Genomic DNA, 19,716 nt, shown 5'->3' with positions numbered 1-19,716 from the left:
TGGATGAACCAGAAGAAGACTGGGAGAATGTGTTATGGTCAGATGAAACCAAAATAGAACTTTTAGGTAGAAACACAGGTTCTCGTGTTTGGAGGAGAAAGAATACTGAATAGCATCCGAAGAACACTATACCCACTGTGAAGCATGGGGGTGGAAACCTCATGCTTTGGGGCTGTTTTTCTGCAAAGGGACCAGGACGACTGATCTGTGTAAAGGAAAGAATGAATGGGGCCATGTATTGAGAGATTTTGAGTGAAAATCTCCTTCCATCAGCAAGGGCATTGAAGATGAGATTTGGATGGGTCTTTCAGCATGACAATGATCCCAAACACACAGCCAGGGCAACAAAGGAGTGGCTTCGTAAGAAGCATTTCAAGGTCCTGGATATGGCCTAGCCAGTCTCCAGATCTCCACCCCATTGAAAATCTGTGGAGGGAGTTGAAAGTCCGTGTTGCCCAACGACAGCCCCAAAACATCACTGCTCTAGAGGAGATCTGCATGGAGAATTGGTCCAAAATACCAGCAACAGTGTGTGAAAAGCTTGTGAAGAGTTAGAGAAAACGTTTGGCCTCTGTTATTGCCAACAAAGGGTACATAACAAAATATTGAGATGAACTTTTGGTATTGACCAAATACTTATTTTCCACCATGATTTGCAAATAAATTCTTTAAAAATCAAACAATGTGATTTTCTGTTTTTTTTCCCCACATTCTGTCTCTCATGGTTGAGGTTTACTCATGTTGACAATTACAGGCCTCTTTAATATTTTCAAGGGGGTGAACTTGCACAATTAGTGGTTGACTAAATACTTAATTTCAAGGGGGTGAATTTGCACAATTAGTGGTTGACTAAATACTTATTTCGTTCATGTATAATATTTTATTAGTCAGCCGAGCTTTTTCTTCTGTCTGTAAATAAAGCAGGACCTCTAAATATGGGCATATTTAAAAGCATTAATAGCATAATAGTTGAAAATGAAGGAAAACATAACATTGATTTAGTGTTGTTCCAATATCATTAATAATCGAAATGATGTTTCGGTTTTGTTAGCATTTCAATGTTGGAACAACATTAATCGAAGGTGCAAAAGTGATCGGGTGTCATCGTTGATTCAACAGTATAATATTGACAGTGGAATGTTGATTCAAAATCTGTCTACTGTCTGAGACTTTAAAATACTAACACTTGTTAATTTATAGCAGGGGTCAGCAACCCTGGTCCTCGAGTGCCACTATCCAGCTTGTTTTCCATGCCTCCCTCCTTTAACACACCTGGATCAAATAATCATGATCGTTATCAGGCTCCTGCAGAGCTTACTGATGAGCTGATCATTTGATTCAGGTGTGTCAAAGGAGGGAGAGATGGAAAACAAGCTGGATAGTGGCACTCGAGGACCAGGGTTGCTGACCCCTGATTTATAGATATAGTTGTGGAGTTCTCACATTTGGCGTACACTGAACTGTATTTCATAAAGTCATGTGTGTTTGCTGCCTTTTCTATGTTAAAATGCAGATACATTTGCAGAATTGTCGTTGTATTGTTTTTTTTTTTTTACCCCATAAGAATTTGACAAATGTCATTGTGTGATGTGTACGTCATATGAACTCTGTAATACAATGACATAAATCTTACACAAATATGCATTATAATACAGAAATGGGTGGCAGCCACACAACTCTTATCATATGCAGTGTAATTAAACAAGTATTATGAAGTAGGGATCCTCAGTAGCGGTCCGTGGCAGCTTTGCCACCGGGCCACTGACAAATAATAAATTTACGGCTGCAATATTGACTAATCCGAGTAGAGATTTGTGTATGTCGCCCTCTAGTGGTTGGACGCCATTACTGGGGTGTTTGCACACCTATAGCAGCCCAGTATCAGTAGGTTTAAACAGGAACGTTAGCTGCTGTTGGCTGTGTGCTGTAGGCGGCACACCTCTGCAATGGTGGCCAGAGTGTTTTCAATCATTTTGCTCAGAATACTATTTTTCATATCTATGTGGGCTTGTTCTCAATAGTGACACAGGCGCATCAGATTTGTTCCCGGTAATAAACCAACACCTTAGCGAAAATGACTGAAAAACAGACGTCTTTGGACAGCGTTTTTATGGGGGAAAAGGCCACCTGCTGAGCTAGAGGAGGAGCCTACAACCAGTGTTGTAATCTGATTACTTTTTTCAGTAACGAGTAATCTAACGCGTTCATTTTTCTACACCAGTAATCTGATTAAAGTTAGTTTCCTTAGTGTCTCTGCGTTACTATTTTTTCATTGCCTCATAACGTATGTGGAATGAAGAATATTGTAGTCATGTACGAAGAGCGTTTTGAATGGAAAATGCTAAAATTCCGGTACGTGTTTCCATGACAACCTCTTAGCTATTTCCTGCTTTGGTCTCGCGCCACGTGTTGTGGGACTAAGGCGGGTGGACATTCGCGCCAAATGTTGAGACGTTGCGAGGGAATGTTGATCTGTGGATATCCATGAATGAAGGTGAGTATTTTTCCTTCATTCTAGAGGGTATCAGCAAAATGTTGGACCCCCTACATGCGCGGCCGTTTCGTAGCTTTGCCGTAGGAACGACGGGCAGTCATCGCTCCTAGTTTGCAAGCTTTGTTTACATCATATGCGTGTTGCACATTTATGCCGTGAGGTGATATCGATTAGCATCTGTGGGATGTGTTGTAAGTTCGATTGAGTGTAAAGTGCTTAGTTGCCGCCACATTTTGTGGCCAAATTGACCGCGTGTGTGTTGAGAGGACTACTTCCGGGTTGTTAATGTGCATGACTGCACGCGCATCCGCGCCCGCCACCACCTTTGTGTTCATTGCACTGTACAATCCACTTGTGTGTTGTTGATTATTGTGCTGTCAGTTTGCATTGTTTTACATTGGCACTTATATGCTGTTAACCATAACCCGAAATTCAGAAGTTTTGACATTAGGCTTAATCTTAGAGTTAGCGGGGTTTAATTGGTCGGTGGAGTTGATTTAAACAAATTCCAAGCAGTTTGTCAGATATTTGTTAGTTTCAGGGCTCCGGAGTGGCTAATCTAGCGCGAAATTCTGATATTCCCTTTTAAATTCAATCATCAGAAAGTAATTACATGTGATGACATTTTTCTGTTGTCATTCTTATGTTGAGGCGGCAAAGGGAGAAAAATGGGTAAAAAGTAACTGATAGATTACTTTTAAAGTAACTTAGTTACTTTGATAATGAAGTAATCAGTAAAGTAACTAGATCACTTTTTTGAGGCGTAATCAGTAATTAAATTACTTTTTCAAGTAATCTGTGACAACACTGCCTACAACCAAGTCCATTCTACATAATATAAGGCAATGGAATGAACTGAGAGCATCACACCTCGTGGCGAACCATATTGCTAAAGCAAAGAAACCTTTCACGATTGGATAGGAACTCATTATGCCTGCGACCGAGGATATTTGCTGTCAAGTTATTGGGGAGGCGAGTTACATTTTCCCTGCACTTAATGTTCGTTTTTAACCCCTTATTGTTATTTCATATATTTACTGTAATTTTCTGCCACACATTGCTGGTCTGTGAAAAAATGCTCACATCACACCGGTCCGTGGTGCAACAAAGATTGGGGACCACTGGAAAAGCACTTAAAGCATCATTAAATGTATAGAACCACTATATAAACTGACAGAACACCGGATACTCTGAGCCTGGATTCCTGCTGATACTGGCAGGATCAGTGACACTCATGTTGGTAAATTGGTATGTTTTGGTGACTATATGTTTATTTGGAGAAGATGGAGGGAAAAATATCTTAATATTCAATACGATTCACTTTCAGCACAACAATAGCTTTGTACTTTGCATAAAAAATTGACATTTGAAAGCCTTTAATTTTTCATGAGAAAAGTGTCCAGGGCTTTCTATTAAATAGGAATAAATGACCCCCAGTAGAATTGTGGCCAAGACAGTGATCATCATCCCAGATTTCATATGGGCTTTTATGTCTTACATTTTGTCCTTAATAGATATTTCAAAAATCTCTCTTCCGTTCTTCAGACACTAAAGTGTTTACATATCGGCCATTTCACCTACTAACTTTCTTTTAAGGGTTAGTCACAGCTACTGCCTACCATCATGTTTGTTTTCTTGCCAATCGACCACACGCTAAAAATAATGTATGTCAACATAGATCATCCTAAGGAAATGTTCTGATTGTGCATTATACCTACATTCCGTCAGATGGTTTCCTGAGCAATTAAGTTTCCCACCGCGACAGACACTGAAATGTGAGGAAAAAGATGGGTAAGGTTTGTCTTATATCAGTGAGACAATGTCCAGTCAAAATTAATCAGAGGAGCAGACGGTTGGTGAAAAAATGTTATATTCACAGTAGGGCTGTCAAAATTATCGTTAACGGGCATTAATTAATTAATTTAATTAATTACGTTAAAATATTTGACGCAATTAACGCACATGCCCGCTCAGACAGATTTAAATGACAGTACAGTGAAATGCTCACTTGTGTTATATGGAGTTTTGCCGCCCTCTGCTGGCGCTTGGGTGCGACTGATTTTATAGGCTTTAGCACCCATGAGCATTGTGTAAGTAATTATTGACATCAACAATGGCAGGCTACTAGTTTATTTTTTGATTGAAAATTTTACAAATTTTATTAAAACGAAAACATTAAGAGGGGTTTTATTATAAAATTGCTATAACTTGTACTAACATTTTTCTTTTAAGAACTACAAGTCTTTCTATCCATGGATCGCTTTAACAGAATGTTAATAATGTAAATGCCATCTTGTTGGTTTATTGTTATAATAAACAAATACAGTCCTTATGTACCGTATGTTGAATGTATATATATCCATCTTGTGTCTTATCTTTCCATTCCAACAATAATTTACAGAAAAATGTGGCATATTTTATATATGGTTTAAATTGCGATTAATTGTGATGAATTACAATTAATTAATTTTTAAGCTGTAATTAACTCGATTAAAAATTGTAATCGTTTGACAGCCCTAATTCACAGTATTTATTATGTCTGAGCCACTGGTTTTTCATACATTCATGTTAATCCATTTCTCAGAGTAATTGCATCTAAAATCTATATACAGTACACTAAAATCAAACGCTACTGTGAATTTCATTGATAAATGAATAACAACATAAATGTGCTCGTTTCCACTATTTCCGATGGTAGTCGGAAAGATGAACGTGTGTGGTGGTACAGCAGTTCATGGGGGAAAAAAAATCAACAAATGGCCAAATGATGTCTTATTTAACCCTTTATAGGGCATGTTTTGTTTATGGGAAATCACATTTCGTGTCATGTAGGTCGCAATATTAACATATGACATTACACTACATTTGGTGTACAGGTGTGGCCTAAATGACCTTTTTTCCCCCCCAGTACCAATTCCGATACATGGCTGTGTGGTAGCAGCCGATGCCGATACCGTACTCATAACAAGTTTTTGGCAGTGATTATTTGTTGCGAGCCTCTCCCAGTCATAAGAAATCGGACATCTAGCACCGTCAGTAGCAGCCAATGGTTAATTGAATTTAACTTTTTTTGAGTAACACTCACCAAATTTGTCCGCTGACCTTTATGACCTGCTGAGGCCTGAGCACCATGTCCCCCATATAGCAGAAGCACTGTGAGGCTGGCACACACCGGCCCCTGTCATTGAGGTAAGTGCCCTCAGCACAGCCGCAGCCATCCATGGGGCTCAAATCGACATCACAGGTTCCATCCCGCTGACCCAGAGAGTGGCAGGTGCGCCCACAGTTTGTCATGTGGTAGTCAAACACTAAATTTGAGGGGCAGCCTGATGTGTATTTTCCTGTTCAAAGACCGTGTAGTCTTGTTAATATCAATCCAATTCACTAAACTTTGCATTGTTGTGGTGTCGCTTACCACATACAGCATCACGCCATCCTTTCAAGGAGACACCAGCGGCCATGCAAGCGTAAACGTAGGAGGACATGATGGCACATACAGAATCCAAACTGTTTTCAGCGGCACATGTATCATATATACAAGCCTGTAAGTGGAAAACAAACCAAGCTGAGGGTGTGTTATCTCCGCTTGTAGGTGAAACTTACAGAAGTGGATGTTATGTATTTGGTTCCGTAATCCTGTTTGTTTGTTTGTTTGTTTGTTTGTTTGTTTGTTTTTGTCTGTATATTTGCGTTCAAGATACAGTTGTAGTCAAAAGTTTACATACACTTGTGAAGAACATAATGTCATGGCTCTCTTGAGTTTCCAGTTATTTCTACAACTCTGATTTTTCTCTGATAGAGTGATTGGAAGAGATACTTCTTTGTCACAAAAAACATTCATGAAGTTTGTTTCTTTTATGACTTTATTATGGGTGAACAGAAAAAAGTGATCAAATCTGCTGGGTCAAAAATATACATACAGCAGCACTAATATTTGGTTACATGTCCCTTGGCCATTTTCACTTCAATTAGGCGCTTTTGGTCGCCATCCACAAGCTTCTGGCAAGCTTCTGGTTGAATCTTTGACCACTCCTCTTGACAGAATTGATGCAGTTCAGTTAAACTTGATGGCTTTCTGACATGGACTTGTTTCTTCAGCATTGTCCACAAGTTCTCAATGGGGTTTAAGTCAGGACTTTGGAAAGGCCAATCGAAAACCTTAATTCTAGCCTGATTTAGCCATTCCATTACCACTTTTGATTTGTGTTTGGGGTCATTGTCCTGTTGGAACACCCAACTGCACCAAAGACCCAATCTTCGGGCTGATGACGTTAGGTTATCTTTGAATCTGAAGGTAATCCTCCTTCTTCATTATCCCATTTACTCTCTGTAAAGCACCAGTTCCATTGGCAGCAAAACAGCACCACAGCATAATACTACCACCACCGTGCTTGACGGTAAGCATGGTGTACTTGGGGTTAAAGGCCTCACCTTTTCTCCTCCAAACATATTGCTGGGCATTGTGGCTAAACAGCTCGATTTTTGTTTCGTCTGACCACAGAAATTTCCTCCAGAAGGTCTTATCTTTGTCCATGTGATCAGCAGCAAACTTCAGTCGAGCCTTAAGGTGCCGCTTTTGGAGCAAGGGCTTCCTTCTTTCACGGCAGCCCCTCAGTCCATGGAGATGCAAAACACGCTTGACTGTGGACACTGACACCTGTGTTCCAGCAGCTTCTAATTCTTGGCAGATCAGCTTTTTGGTGATTCTCGGTTGAATCTTCACCCTCCTGACCAATTTTCTCTCAGCAGCAGGTGATAGCTTGCGTTTTCTTCCTGATCGTGGCAGTGACAAAACAGTGCCATGCACTTTATACTTACAAACAATTGTTTGCACTGTTGCTTTTGGGACCTGCAGCTGCTTTGAAATGGCTCCAAGTGACTTTCCTGACTTGTTCAAGTCAATGATTCGCTTTTTCAGATCCATGTATGTATATTTTTGACCCAGGAGATTTGATCACTTTTTCTGTTAACCCATAATAAAGTCATAAAAGAACCAAACTTCATGAATGTTTTTGTGACAAAGAAGTATCTGTTCCAATCACTCTATCGGAGAAAAATCAGAGTTTTAGAAATAACTGGAAACTCAAGAGAGCCATGACATTATGTTCTTCACAAGTGTATGTAAACTTTTGACCACAACTCTAAGTCAAGAACGAATTAAGAGCTGAATTACCAAACAAACTTTCAGGATATCACTGTCTATGAAACAGAAGAGGTGATCAAATTGTGTTCTAATGGGGTCAAAACAAGGGCATAGGATTGGTCTCAACATTGGTAGGGATGCTATAACAGCATAACCTGCATGTACACTTTTTGCTGGGGACGGGACATTAATAAGACCAAACAGATTGGGTACATTTCTCAAATAAAGCTTGTTCCTACGTAAAAATGAAAAAAAGTTACAATAAAATTATTTTCATGAGAGAAAGTCATTTTTTCAAAATGCTTGCTTCATATAAAGGAAATTTACAGTGGTTGTGTTTTTTTTTTTTTTTTTTTTGGGGGGGGTAAAAAAATGTGCATTGGCTGAAAATAAAAATATTTTTGAATGATAAGAGATAGAAAATACATACATTTTAATTAGGGAATAAATACACAAAATGCAAAATACACAGTTGGATTAACATTAACAGTACAAAAAGTACAGAAAGACACGTCTCTAAGCAGCTTTCTACTCGATTTTTACAGGTTAGCAAGTTCACACAGTTTAATGTTATGCTAACTCTGATGCAGGTCGGACTTTCAGTTGCAAAATTAGTGGTGTGTTCCCCACCTTCACAACATTGACGTCTTTTTCCATTACTTAAAGTGGCTGCTGCTGGCCAAAAAAAACAACTTCTAATATTCCTCCTCTTCAAAGAGGGCGGAGGAGGCGGCATGTCGACATGTATTTCTGTTGGGATTGTGTGAATGTGGGGGTTCTAGTCATCAGCCAATCAAATGTGCGTTTGAAGGGGAAAAAATGGACCAGCACATTCAGCAAGTGAAATGGGGTAAATATAAGTCTGAACATAATGTAGGGTTAATTCTATCCTTACAATTTATAGGAAGACAATCTAAATTACGTATATAATTGAACTCATTATATAATGCAGATAAGGTTGCTTAAAAGTTGGTGGGGACAATTTGAGCATCACTAAAAATTGGTGGTGTTATGTCCCTACCGTCCCTATGCAAACCTATGCCCTTGGGTCAAAAGTCATAGAGGTCAGAAAAGGATTTTGTGGCGGAGGTCCGCTCTCTCAGAGTGTTCCTATAGTAAAATAGAGTATATAAATTTTAAAAACTAGTAGTTATTTCTTTTTCATGTACTTGATGATAAGTTAATTACCAAAAACAATGGAATACCATTTTACTAGATTTCATTTCAGAAAAGCTTACAGCAAGATATTCTTCTGGGTTTATCTCCGAATGGCACTTGGAAAACACCCCTGTTGTGTTAATGAGCATGGCGCACCAGTGGTGGGCATATTTCTCTAAAAAGACATGGACATACAGTAAATGTATTATTAGCCATGGGCAAAATACCAATATATTGATTCATTAACAACCATATAATATTATCATTATATTCCTAATTATTGCCCTGTGTATGATGGAATTTCTGTTGTTTCAGAATTAAGAAAATACAAGAAAAAGTCAGTAAAGTTTCTTAAGGTCTCATTTTAGGGACCATCAAAGAGTGTTCATAAGTCATGTATTTGAATGTTGCCTTTACTGTCAGGTATTTTTAGTGTTTATTCTTGTCAGAGTTATTCCATAATAGAGAGACTTACCCTTGTCTATACTCAAAAGACAGGGGTCACCAAGTGTATTACTGACATCTGGACAGCCACCTTTAGTTTTCCATGAGTTGGCAAATGCGTAAGCCGTGCCCTCAATCATCCCACTTCTAGTTCTGAAGTCATTGAATTCGACGTCATTAAAATCTCCACAAAGACCTGCAAAGAGAAAACAATAGAGAGGGAATATTTACCTGATAGAGGAGGTTTTGGTAAGAGACAACAACTCACCCTGGAGTTTGCCTTTATGGGGAAGACTGGCTTTAATATAGACCTGCATGATGGGTACGAGCTGAATCTCAAGGTGAAGCCCGTAGATGGTGTGAATCACAATGTAAAATGTGGACGGACTGAAGATTGTGACATCATCTATCGGGACAACAAACATTATTAATGAATAAAACTGATGCAAGTCGAACAAATGTCTTCATATTTCATGACAAGAAATGAATGGAGCAAAAAATGTACTCACCTGTGAAGAAAGGCAGACGAGACGTGAGTTTGTTGACTAAAACCTGACCGCTTGAGTCAACAGCAATCATCTGCATGTGGAAAACACCTTGAATGTAAACAAATATGTCTTCTGTTTAGTCTACACAAAATTACCTGTATTGTGGATTTGGGCAACAGTAGATTGACTGCAGTCAGACAAGTTGATTTGTCAGATTTTTCACATTTGACAAGGTCGGCCAGGACAGCAAAGGTCCCATTCATCTGCGGCGGTTTGACATTAGTGCAAAATTTTCAGGAAAAATATTCATTTCAACATTTAGCTGCCTTACACAGTTTAAAGGCCTTACCTTTGAAAGAACATAAGAGCAATCCCCATGAAAGGTGTAGGTCTTTTCGTCATAGGTAGAAATGTGTGAGCCACCCAGTACAGAGCAGACACCGGGACATTCATTATCATGACACCTCCACTCACCCTGAGTACAAGTGCTACCAAAACAATTCAGTCATCTTAATAAAGCTGCTTAACTACGTATGTTGCTCCCGACATGATGAAGAAAACAGTGGTCATTACCATGTTTGACAAGCCCTGGAATAGGATTGCCTAGGTCCGTAAGGCTTGCCTTTGTGCATGCAGGAGCACTGGTCAAGGGGCAAACACCCACCACCACCAATGTCATCCAAAACAGTCCCTTAGTGGATAGATTAGGAATTAATTATTTACATTATCGTGAGATTTAGCCAGAAAATGCCATTTCTGGAGAGATTGTCTGGGAATGCCTTGAGGCAGTTCTGTGAACTCCAGTTGAGTTTGGGTCATTTTCATGTCACTTCCTGTTGATTTTAGATCACTTTGTGTGGATTGCAGGTCGTTACAGGACACTTCCTGCTGATATTGGAGCATTTCCGGATCTCTACAAGTCGATTTGGTGGCATTTCAGGGTAATTTCCTGTTGATAATGGGTCACTTCCTGTCGATTTTTGCGGTAAAAAATAAGACGACCAATAGAATTTTTTTGTTGTGTGAGTTCACCGATGGAGTTGAAGTAATTTGGAGTGAATGGAAAAGTTTTTGTGGGTGTTGTCTTTGCAAATTTAATTGAGGTTTTGATCAAATTTTGGTGGAACTCTATGATTTGAGCAAAAACTAACAGAGGTGGGCAGAAACATGTACATGTACATGTACATGTAACATGTAAGCATTACATGTACTCCATTACATTTACTTGAGTAATTTTTTTAAACAAATGTAATGTATTGGCCCGAATATAAGACAGTGCTTTTTGCATTGAAATAAGACTGAAAAAGTCGGAGTCGTCTTATATTCACGGTCTAGATGTTATACCCATTCACGGCGCTAGATGGCGCAGATATCATTGAAGCAATGTTTAGTTTAACCAGTTTGCATTATTTTATTGCAATGTTTTTCCTTATTCAGATTCATTTCAAGACTACAGTTACAGTTAGACTTCACTTTGATGGTTAATGCATTTATTGCAATTTTGTTGTTTTATCACAATAGATTGTTTTTTTTTTTTACATTTCAAAAACCAGAAGCCATTCATTTACGAATGTGATTGCACTTTAGTTAGCATATTTAAATGTTCAGATATTAAGATTTGAATGAGGCAAAATAACATGCTTTTTCTCTCAAATATATTGTTATAATCATTTGTTTCAGATGTACTGTAATTATTTTCTGTATAAAAATTAATTTAGTGTTCAAAAAGTCTTTTTTCAAACTTGAGTCTTGAAAAAGAGGGGGTTGTGTATATATATATATATATATATATATATATATATATATATATATATGTGTTTATATATGTGTGTGTGTGTATATATATATATATGTATTTATTAGGAGTGTCAAACGATTAAATTTTTTTAATCGAGTTAATTACAGCTTAAAAGTTAATTAATCGTAATTAATTGCAATTCAAACCATCTATAAAATATGACATATTTTTCTGTAAATTATTGTTGGAATGAAAAGATAAGACACAAGACGGATCTATACATTCAACATACGGTACATACTATATTTGTTTATTATAACCATAAATCAACAAGATGGCATTAACATTATTAACATTCTCTTAAAGCGATCCATGAATAGAAAGACTTGTAGTTCTTAAAGGATAAATGTTAGTACAAGTTATAGGAATTTTATATTAAAACCCCTCTTAATGTTTTCGTTTTATTAAAATTTGTAAAATTTTCAAAAAATAAACTAGTAGCTCGCCATTGTTGATGTCATTACACCATGCTCACTCCCCAAACCCATAAAATCATTTGGACCCAAGCGCCAGCAGAGGGCGCCAAAAAACAAGTAACAAGCGGACATTACACTTCTGTCATTTTAATATGAGCGGGCCATGTGCGTTAATTGCGTCAAATATTTTAACGTGATTAATTTAAAAAATTAATTACCGCCCGTTAACGCCATAATTGTGATAGCCCTAATATATATATATATCTTCAGTTATATATATTCAGTTCATATGGATAAGTTTGTGCTGAAAAAAACAACAACCATTGTTTGAAACAAAAACAAAAAAATCACACAAAAATAAGCCGTTACTCACAATGTTACTCGTTAGTTGAGTATTCTTTTCACTGGACTGCATTTTACTTGTGCTTGAGTACATTCTTTGGACGACTACTTTTACTAATATTATTTTGAAGTAACGCCACTCTTACTCGAGTAAAATTTTTGGCTACTCTACCCACCTCTGAAAACTGAATACATTTTAAAATATGTGTGAATTATGTCAATCATAGAAAAATGTGGGACTAAATATGTTTTGAATTTTCCTGTTTTTAAACTTTATTTTTTGCAAAAATCAAAACAACGATCTCTGAATTTGAAGGCGGGTAATCAAAAGTTTCCATGTGTTGCTGCAACTCTACATAACCTACCGGGTGGACAGAAGCAACCATCTATGCAGTGTTCTTCACACACTTGGCTCCTCTGTGGGTCAGTGCAGGTGTCTGTGCAGGGGCTCCCGCATTCGTTGTATTCCATGTTTAATGGGCATGGTTTTTTTGCTATTGTTTATTAAAAAAAAAAAAAAAAAAAAAAAAGGGAATTTCATTAAGTACTTCAGGTGACTGAACAAGTCAAATATTACTTTCCCCACCGCATATATGTGCGTTCCATTCCTGCGGCACCCCACCGGCATGAGCGCATTGACGTGAGTACTCTGCCATTGTTGAACACAAGCAGGTGGTGGAGTTGCTTTCACAGGAGCACAAATCTGTCACACAAGCTTCAATGAAAGCTAAACTGTTGACTCGGTCGTGACAGCTGAGGGAAGAATCTCCTAACAGGAAACTCTCACAGACGTCTCTCTGTGGAGCAAATAAACCCACAAATTGTGTTTGATACATATACATCTGGTGCCATCATTCCATGAGTTACCTGATTTATGGGGCAGTTTTGAGGGGAAGGAGACAGAGTTTCTTCACAGTTTTCAGTCGGACCGTTGGCCTTCCAGGCCTCCCCTAATTCCTCAAGGATCCCTGGAGAAGAGGCATTAGAACATCTGAATAGTAGGATTTTTGTAAATTTGAACCCTTTACCCTATTTTTTAAAACTGGCATCACATTTGCATTTGGTAAAGTATACAACTCTGGCCTATATGACCGAGAATGTAATGCTGTAAGCACCCTGATTGATGCACTCACCGTCAACACGCTCACCATTAAAGTCACCACACAAACCGCAAGTCTGATTCTTGTACTTGGCATCCAACTCAACCTGTAAAATGCACAACGTTGAAAGGGACTGCTGTCGCATGGGAAAATCAAATTTAAGGCCAAATTATACCGGACACGTGTGCGGTACGGATCCGCCAAGATATAGCGGCAGAGCCAATCCATTCGATCAAATTCAAATTATAACGGCTGCATATGCACTACCGATTGACTGTGGAAAAATCTTGCCATGTCCGAGCCTGCTGGATGGTTTGGGCTAGTTTTATATTTTTACCGGAGACACATTATTCAAAATGGGCAGAGACGGGCCTGAAGTCAACAGGCCAGGTGCTTATAACAGTTTAAACACCAGCGAACACGGACAATGAACGATTCATTATGGAGGTGGAAGGTCAAAAAGCGATTTACGAAACAGCAGATCCATTTCATAAGGACAACTTTAAAAAGGAATATGTATGGAATGCCATAACAGACTCTATGAGGATGAACGGTAAGTTACGCAAGTTATGTAATTAAAAATTAGTGATGCACGATAATACATTTTTCAACCGATACCGATAACCGATAATTTCCTCCTCGTTCTGACCGATAACCAATAATGTCAAGCCGATAATTCGACTAAAAGATTTATGTAAAATTTTAAAGTATACACAAGGGAAAATATTACTAGAGATGTCCCGATCCGATCACGTCATTTTCAAAGTATGTGAATCGGCAAAAAAATATCGGCCATGCCTTTTTATATATATATATATTTTAATTAAATTGTTTTCTAACTGTATTTAACGTTACAGACATAATATGTTACACTCATCCAGAGTCTTAAGTTTAGGCTTAAGGTAGGGTTATCAAATTTATTCCGATAACGGCGGCAATTAATTTTTAAAAAAATGTGTCACGTTAAAATATTTAACGCAAGTAATGCATGCGCTGCACGACCCACTCACGCATTGTCGCGCTCAATCTGTAATGATGCCGTTTTACCTATATAGAGAGATAAAAGGCAGCGTAAAATGAGTAGAGTGAATTTTGGCAGCCTTTGGAGCCTTTTTTAAATTGGCTAAAGCCTTACAATCCCTCTCCCTAGGATTAGAAATATCATGGGAAGCAATGTGGGGAAGCAAGGTGGCAATTGATCTTTTTTTAACACCTTATGTTATTTCCCAACGCAGAGAAGATATATCAATTGGTAGCACTATGCACAGTCATGGTTCCACTTCCCATCATGCATTTGGGCATGGCTACAGTATCATTTACTGAAAGCTCAACAAATACACTAGATGGCAATATTTAGTCACAATATACAAAGTCACCAGTCTTTCGGTCTGTGGATCCCTCTCACAGAAAGAATGTTAATAATGTAAATGCCATCTTGAGGATTTATTGTCATAATAAACAAATACAGTACATGTATATGATCGGGAAAAATTATCGGGAATGTTTGGAATTAAATCGGGAGCAAAAAAAAGCAATCGGATCGGGAAATATCAGGATCGGCAGATACTCAAACTAAAACGATCGGGATCGGATCGGGAGCAAAAAAACATGATTGGAACAACCCTAAATCTTACAGTGCAAATACATAATTTATTGCTCTTTTTTTCAACATCAAATGTGAACAGGTAGTAAATTCCAACATCTAAATAATGACAGATTGTCTGACATTGTGTAATGGTAAACTTTGGCAACAATTACTTACAGAGTAAATACCTAAGTTGCACAAAAATGCCTTTAAAAGTAAGCCATTCCTAAAATATACAACATTACTACACTGCAAAAACACACCTCCTTAAAACTAGTCAGTTTTAAGTGTAAATCTATTGGAAATGAGTGAAATTATCTGTCCGTACTTCAAGTGTATTTCACTCAGATTTCTTGAAGAAAAATAGCTAGCTGAAAATAAGCTTAACAGCCTTATTTTAAGCAATAATTTATACTTAATCCTAAAAAAAACTTGTTTGTCAGAAATGTTCTTTATTCAAGAATAAGTATGGTTAAAAACATTATTTGAAAGCAATTTTTTCTTGATGTAGGCAAAAAAATAACCAATTTTTTTAGAGGGGCTTAATAAGAACAAATGGCAGTATTTACGTTCTTCAAGTAAGTCGAATAATCTGGCGCATTCATCTGTTAACTAGTCTTTAACAGTCAAAACAAGATGGGGAAAATGATTTGACTAGATTTAAGAAGAATGATCTGATTAAGACGTCATAAATTTACAGCGTACTGAATGCATTACTGACTGGCTGACTTCTTGTGAGTGTGGTTTTGTGCATGTTGAAAGTATCTGACCACTGTGTCGTCATGATAAGCATGCTTACTTGACATCACTTGTCCAAATATCCGTGGTGAAACTGATATGATCGGCATGTTTTTCACGAAGAATGGTGTTCGTATAAACTGCATTATTTTTTTTATCCGGGGCTTTGGCTCTCAGGTCATTTCGATATAATAAACGTCTCTCGTCCGGCATCTCCTCCTGCCTGTGCCCTTCAGTCCGTCCGGTGTTGTGACGTAAAATGTCCCCCCTGACGGGAACGCTAATTTATAACGCTTTATTGAGGTGAAAACATGAAATGTTTTCATGGACGCATTACTGTAATGGATTTGCGACTGTGAAATCAGTTTTAAATAAATAAATTACGCAAAAGACTAGTACTGTATTTTAGTAACAAATCGTGGACTGGGCCACATAACCATCTTTGAACAGAAATGTATTAGTCTACTGTTTTTCACGACCATATCCAAATGACAATCACAAAGGTATGACATTTATTAGTTCAAGCAGAGTAAAATAATACATATTCACAGTACAAAAAAATCGTTTCCATGTCCATCGATTGGTAAGAAAAAGCTGTTTGTACGAGTGATGTGTGGGCGCTCAATAATAAAATAAATAAGAAAATAAATAAAATAAAATAAACGCTCAATAAAGCGTTATAAATAAGCATTCCCGTCAGGGGGGACATTTCACGTGGGGTGGTTATTTTTCGGCACAACACCGGATATCCGTCCGCCCCGTCTGGCTCGCCGCGGCATACTGGGGGCCTGGCTCTGCTCCGGACGGAGGCGCACGCCTCACATGCCGAATGCCGTGAGGGAACGCTCGAAAAACCGGGGTGTTTGCCGGTGGTCCCGCTGCCGGGGAACCGGGCTCAGCCAGCCTCTGTCCAGCCACGCTGGTGACAGAGCCGCCATGATCTCCAACTGCTTCAGTTGTGTAACTCCGCTTCCTCAACCCCTCCTCCATCAGGGGCTTCAGAGAGGGGAGGGGTTGAGGAGATGGCTTTGCTGAATTGGACAAAACTGCTTCGGGTGGTCACATTTGGAGGCTAAATGAAATATACAGTATAATTATCGGATTGCATTATCGTTGAATTTCTTTAAATCTGGATTATCTGTGTGACATCATAATTGCCATTTTCGGCTGATAATTATTGGTAACCGATATTATTGTGCATCTTTATCAAAAACAGTAATTACATAGTACAGAATGGGTTGTTGACATAGTCGGGGTGTCACAAACCCATGGTAAAAAAAAAAAAAAAAAATCTGGAAAAATGTTCAGTCAAATCAAATCCACCTCTCTCTCTCTACTTCTCTGTTGAATACAGACTCTGTGTGTTTGTTGTTGTTTTTAATGCCACATTATCGCACGCGATCACGCGAGCTCTCACGACGGGACGGAGCTGCCCGACCGCAGTTGTGCGCAGCCGGTATGTTTTGTCCTATTTTTGACGTTATGCAGAGCACGCAGTCAACACGAAGCTTGGCGGATCCGTACCGCACACGCATCCGGTATAATTTGGCCCTTACTATGTGAGCAGTTTTTGCCAAGCTAGGCAATTACACAATGTCAAGAGACCTACCCAGAGTGTGTCGTCTTCATTCCACATGACAACCACGCCGCTTGTGGCCTCAAACTTTATATAGGAGAACGTCCTTACAATGGAGATGCCTGCCTGACTGAAAGGCAACATCACACTAGAGAGAGGAGAAGTCATTGTAGATATGTCTGCCACCATCTGTGACCCATAATACATAATGTGTTCAAAAATACTCACATCTCGTCATTGACCGTGATTGAGGCGTTGGACATTTCCACCACCACTCCCTCCAGTCTCATAGTGACCCGCTTTATATGGGCGGCCCTGTGTTTCTCATGTCGTTGCAGCTGGATGTTAAAGTCCTCATAGCTGCTCTTACAATTGGATGCAAGGAGATAGTTGCAGTTGGAGCGAAGCTGGAAGAATTCACCGTCGAAAGTCCGGAAATGGTAGTTCCCCCATGTGCTGCAGAACTGGTCGTCGTGGGATGCTATCACTTCTGTGAAATGGTCTGATACTAAACAACGCAACAGTTCATTGATACCCATTTCATCTTTAAAGTGGACCTATTAATTGAGTTTTTACCTATAAAATCTGGTATTGCAGTCAACACCTGAACTGGAACTGGAAAGGGAGAAAAAAAAATGTTTCCATTTATCAATTGATAGCTGCACAAGAAGTACATTCTTGAATATTGGACAGGAAAATCAAAATCCTCACAAATTAACATATTAAACTGCATATACAGTGGGGCAAATAAGTATTTAGTCAACCAGTAATTGTGCAACTTCTCCCACTTGAAAATATTAGAGAGGCCTGTAATTGACGACATGGGTAAACCTCAATCATGAGACAGAATGTTGAAAAAAAAAAAAAAAAAAAACAGAAAATCACATTGTTTGATTTTTAAAGAATTTATTTGCAAATCATGGTGGAAAATAAGTATTTGGTCAATACCAAAAGCTCATCTCAATACTTTTTTATGTACCCTTTGTTGGCAATAAAGAAGGACAAACGTTTTCTGTAACTCTTCACAAGCTTTTCACAGACTGTTGCTGGTATTTTGGCCCATTCCTCCATGCAGATCTCCTCGAGAGCAGTGATGTTTTGGGGCTGTCGTTGGGCAACACAGACTTTCAACTCCCTCTTCACCCCGTGGCGTCAAAATGATACCATGAACGGTGAGCAAAAATCCCAGAACCACACGGGGGGACCTAGTGAATGACCTACAGGGAGCTGGGACCACAGTAACAAAGGCTACTATCAGTAAAATAATGCGCCGCCAGGGACTCAAACCCTGCACTGCCAGACGTGTCCCCCTGCTGAAAAAAAGTACACGTCCAGGCCATAACACATTCTCCCAGTCCTCTTCTGGATCATCCAAATGCTCTCTAGCGAACCGCAGATGGGCCTGGACGTGTACTTTCTTCAGCAGGGGGACATGTCTGGCAGTGCAGGATTTGAGTCCCTGGCGGCGCATTCTGTCAATGATAATAGCCTTTGTTACTGTGGTCCTAGCTCTCTGTAGGTCATTCACTATGTCCCCCCGTGTGGTTCTGGGATTTTTGCTCACCGTTCATGCTATCATTTTGATGCCACTGGGTGAGGAGGGAGTTGAAAGTCCGTGTTGCCCAACGACAGCCCCAAAACATCACTGCTCTAGAGGAGATCTGCATGGAGGAATGGGCCAAAATAACAGCAACAGTGTGTGAAAAGCTTGTGAAGAGTTACAGAAAACGTTTGACCTCTGTTATTGTCAACAAAGGGTACTTAACAAAGTATTGAGATGAGCTTTTGGTATTGACGAAATACTTATTTTCCACCATGATTTGCAAATAAATTCTTTAAAAATCAAACAATGTGATTTTCTGGGTTTTTTTTTCCACATTCTCTCTCCTGGTTGAGGTTTACCCATGTTGACAATTACAGGCCTCTCTAATATTTTCAAGTGGGAGAACTTGCACAATTAGTGGTTGATTTAATACTTATTTGCCCCACTGTATCACACGGAGGAAAACAGTTTTTTTCTCTATTAACTACTTGATTATAGGCAACAAGATTTAGTTGCATTGAATGGGAATTAAAAAAAAAAAGCATTGTTAACACTTGGTGATGATTTTATTAGGAATCGCGGCATACAGTACATGCCCATAATATTTAATATGAGCTGCATACAAAATTATATTATACTTTCTTTTATTATGATCATTTGCAGGGTGGCGGAACTGTCTTTTATGATCTTTCTACAATTGCTACTTATCAGCAGTCAACTGAAAGATGAGGACCCGACTGAAAATTAAACAGTGAAAAAGTTTCTTGATAACTATTTCATCTTTAAAGTGGACATTAATTATGGACAAGTGGATTTTTACCAGTAGATTCTGATACAGCAGTCACCACCTGAACTGGAACTTCTGGAAAAGGGAGAAAAAAAAAAAAATTG

The 19,716-nt window shown here is 38.7% G+C and overlaps 1 protein-coding gene across 1 annotated transcript in view; it reads right to left on the bottom strand.

Annotated features, from left to right (window-relative positions):
• The window catches only part of LOC130916376 (mucin-2), a 45,457-nt gene that overhangs the window by 19,985 nt on the left and 5,756 nt on the right, over positions 1-19,716 (bottom strand). The window contains exons 3-20 of the mRNA XM_057837060.1: positions 19,646-19,687; positions 17,859-17,897; positions 17,511-17,790; positions 17,316-17,430; positions 13,417-13,489; positions 13,151-13,251; positions 12,870-13,080; positions 12,649-12,777; positions 10,301-10,418; positions 10,077-10,215; positions 9,883-9,990; positions 9,749-9,818; positions 9,508-9,645; positions 9,271-9,435; positions 8,876-8,970; positions 5,910-6,036; positions 5,580-5,835; positions 4,213-4,262 (exon numbers count right to left, since the gene is read on the bottom strand). Of these exons, the coding sequence (XP_057693043.1) occupies positions 4,213-4,262; positions 5,580-5,835; positions 5,910-6,036; positions 8,876-8,970; positions 9,271-9,435; positions 9,508-9,645; positions 9,749-9,818; positions 9,883-9,990; positions 10,077-10,215; positions 10,301-10,418; positions 12,649-12,777; positions 12,870-13,080; positions 13,151-13,251; positions 13,417-13,489; positions 17,316-17,430; positions 17,511-17,790; positions 17,859-17,897; positions 19,646-19,687 (2,256 nt within the window). The remainder of the gene's footprint in view (positions 1-4,212; positions 4,263-5,579; positions 5,836-5,909; positions 6,037-8,875; positions 8,971-9,270; positions 9,436-9,507; positions 9,646-9,748; positions 9,819-9,882; positions 9,991-10,076; positions 10,216-10,300; positions 10,419-12,648; positions 12,778-12,869; positions 13,081-13,150; positions 13,252-13,416; positions 13,490-17,315; positions 17,431-17,510; positions 17,791-17,858; positions 17,898-19,645; positions 19,688-19,716) is intronic.

Source organism: Corythoichthys intestinalis, chromosome 5 (assembly GCF_030265065.1).
Source record: "Corythoichthys intestinalis isolate RoL2023-P3 chromosome 5, ASM3026506v1, whole genome shotgun sequence".
NCBI classification, from domain to species: domain Eukaryota; kingdom Metazoa; phylum Chordata; class Actinopteri; order Syngnathiformes; family Syngnathidae; genus Corythoichthys; species Corythoichthys intestinalis.
The sequence above is the reverse complement of the archived record's forward strand: the minus strand, read 5'-3'. Positions and strand labels throughout refer to the sequence as shown.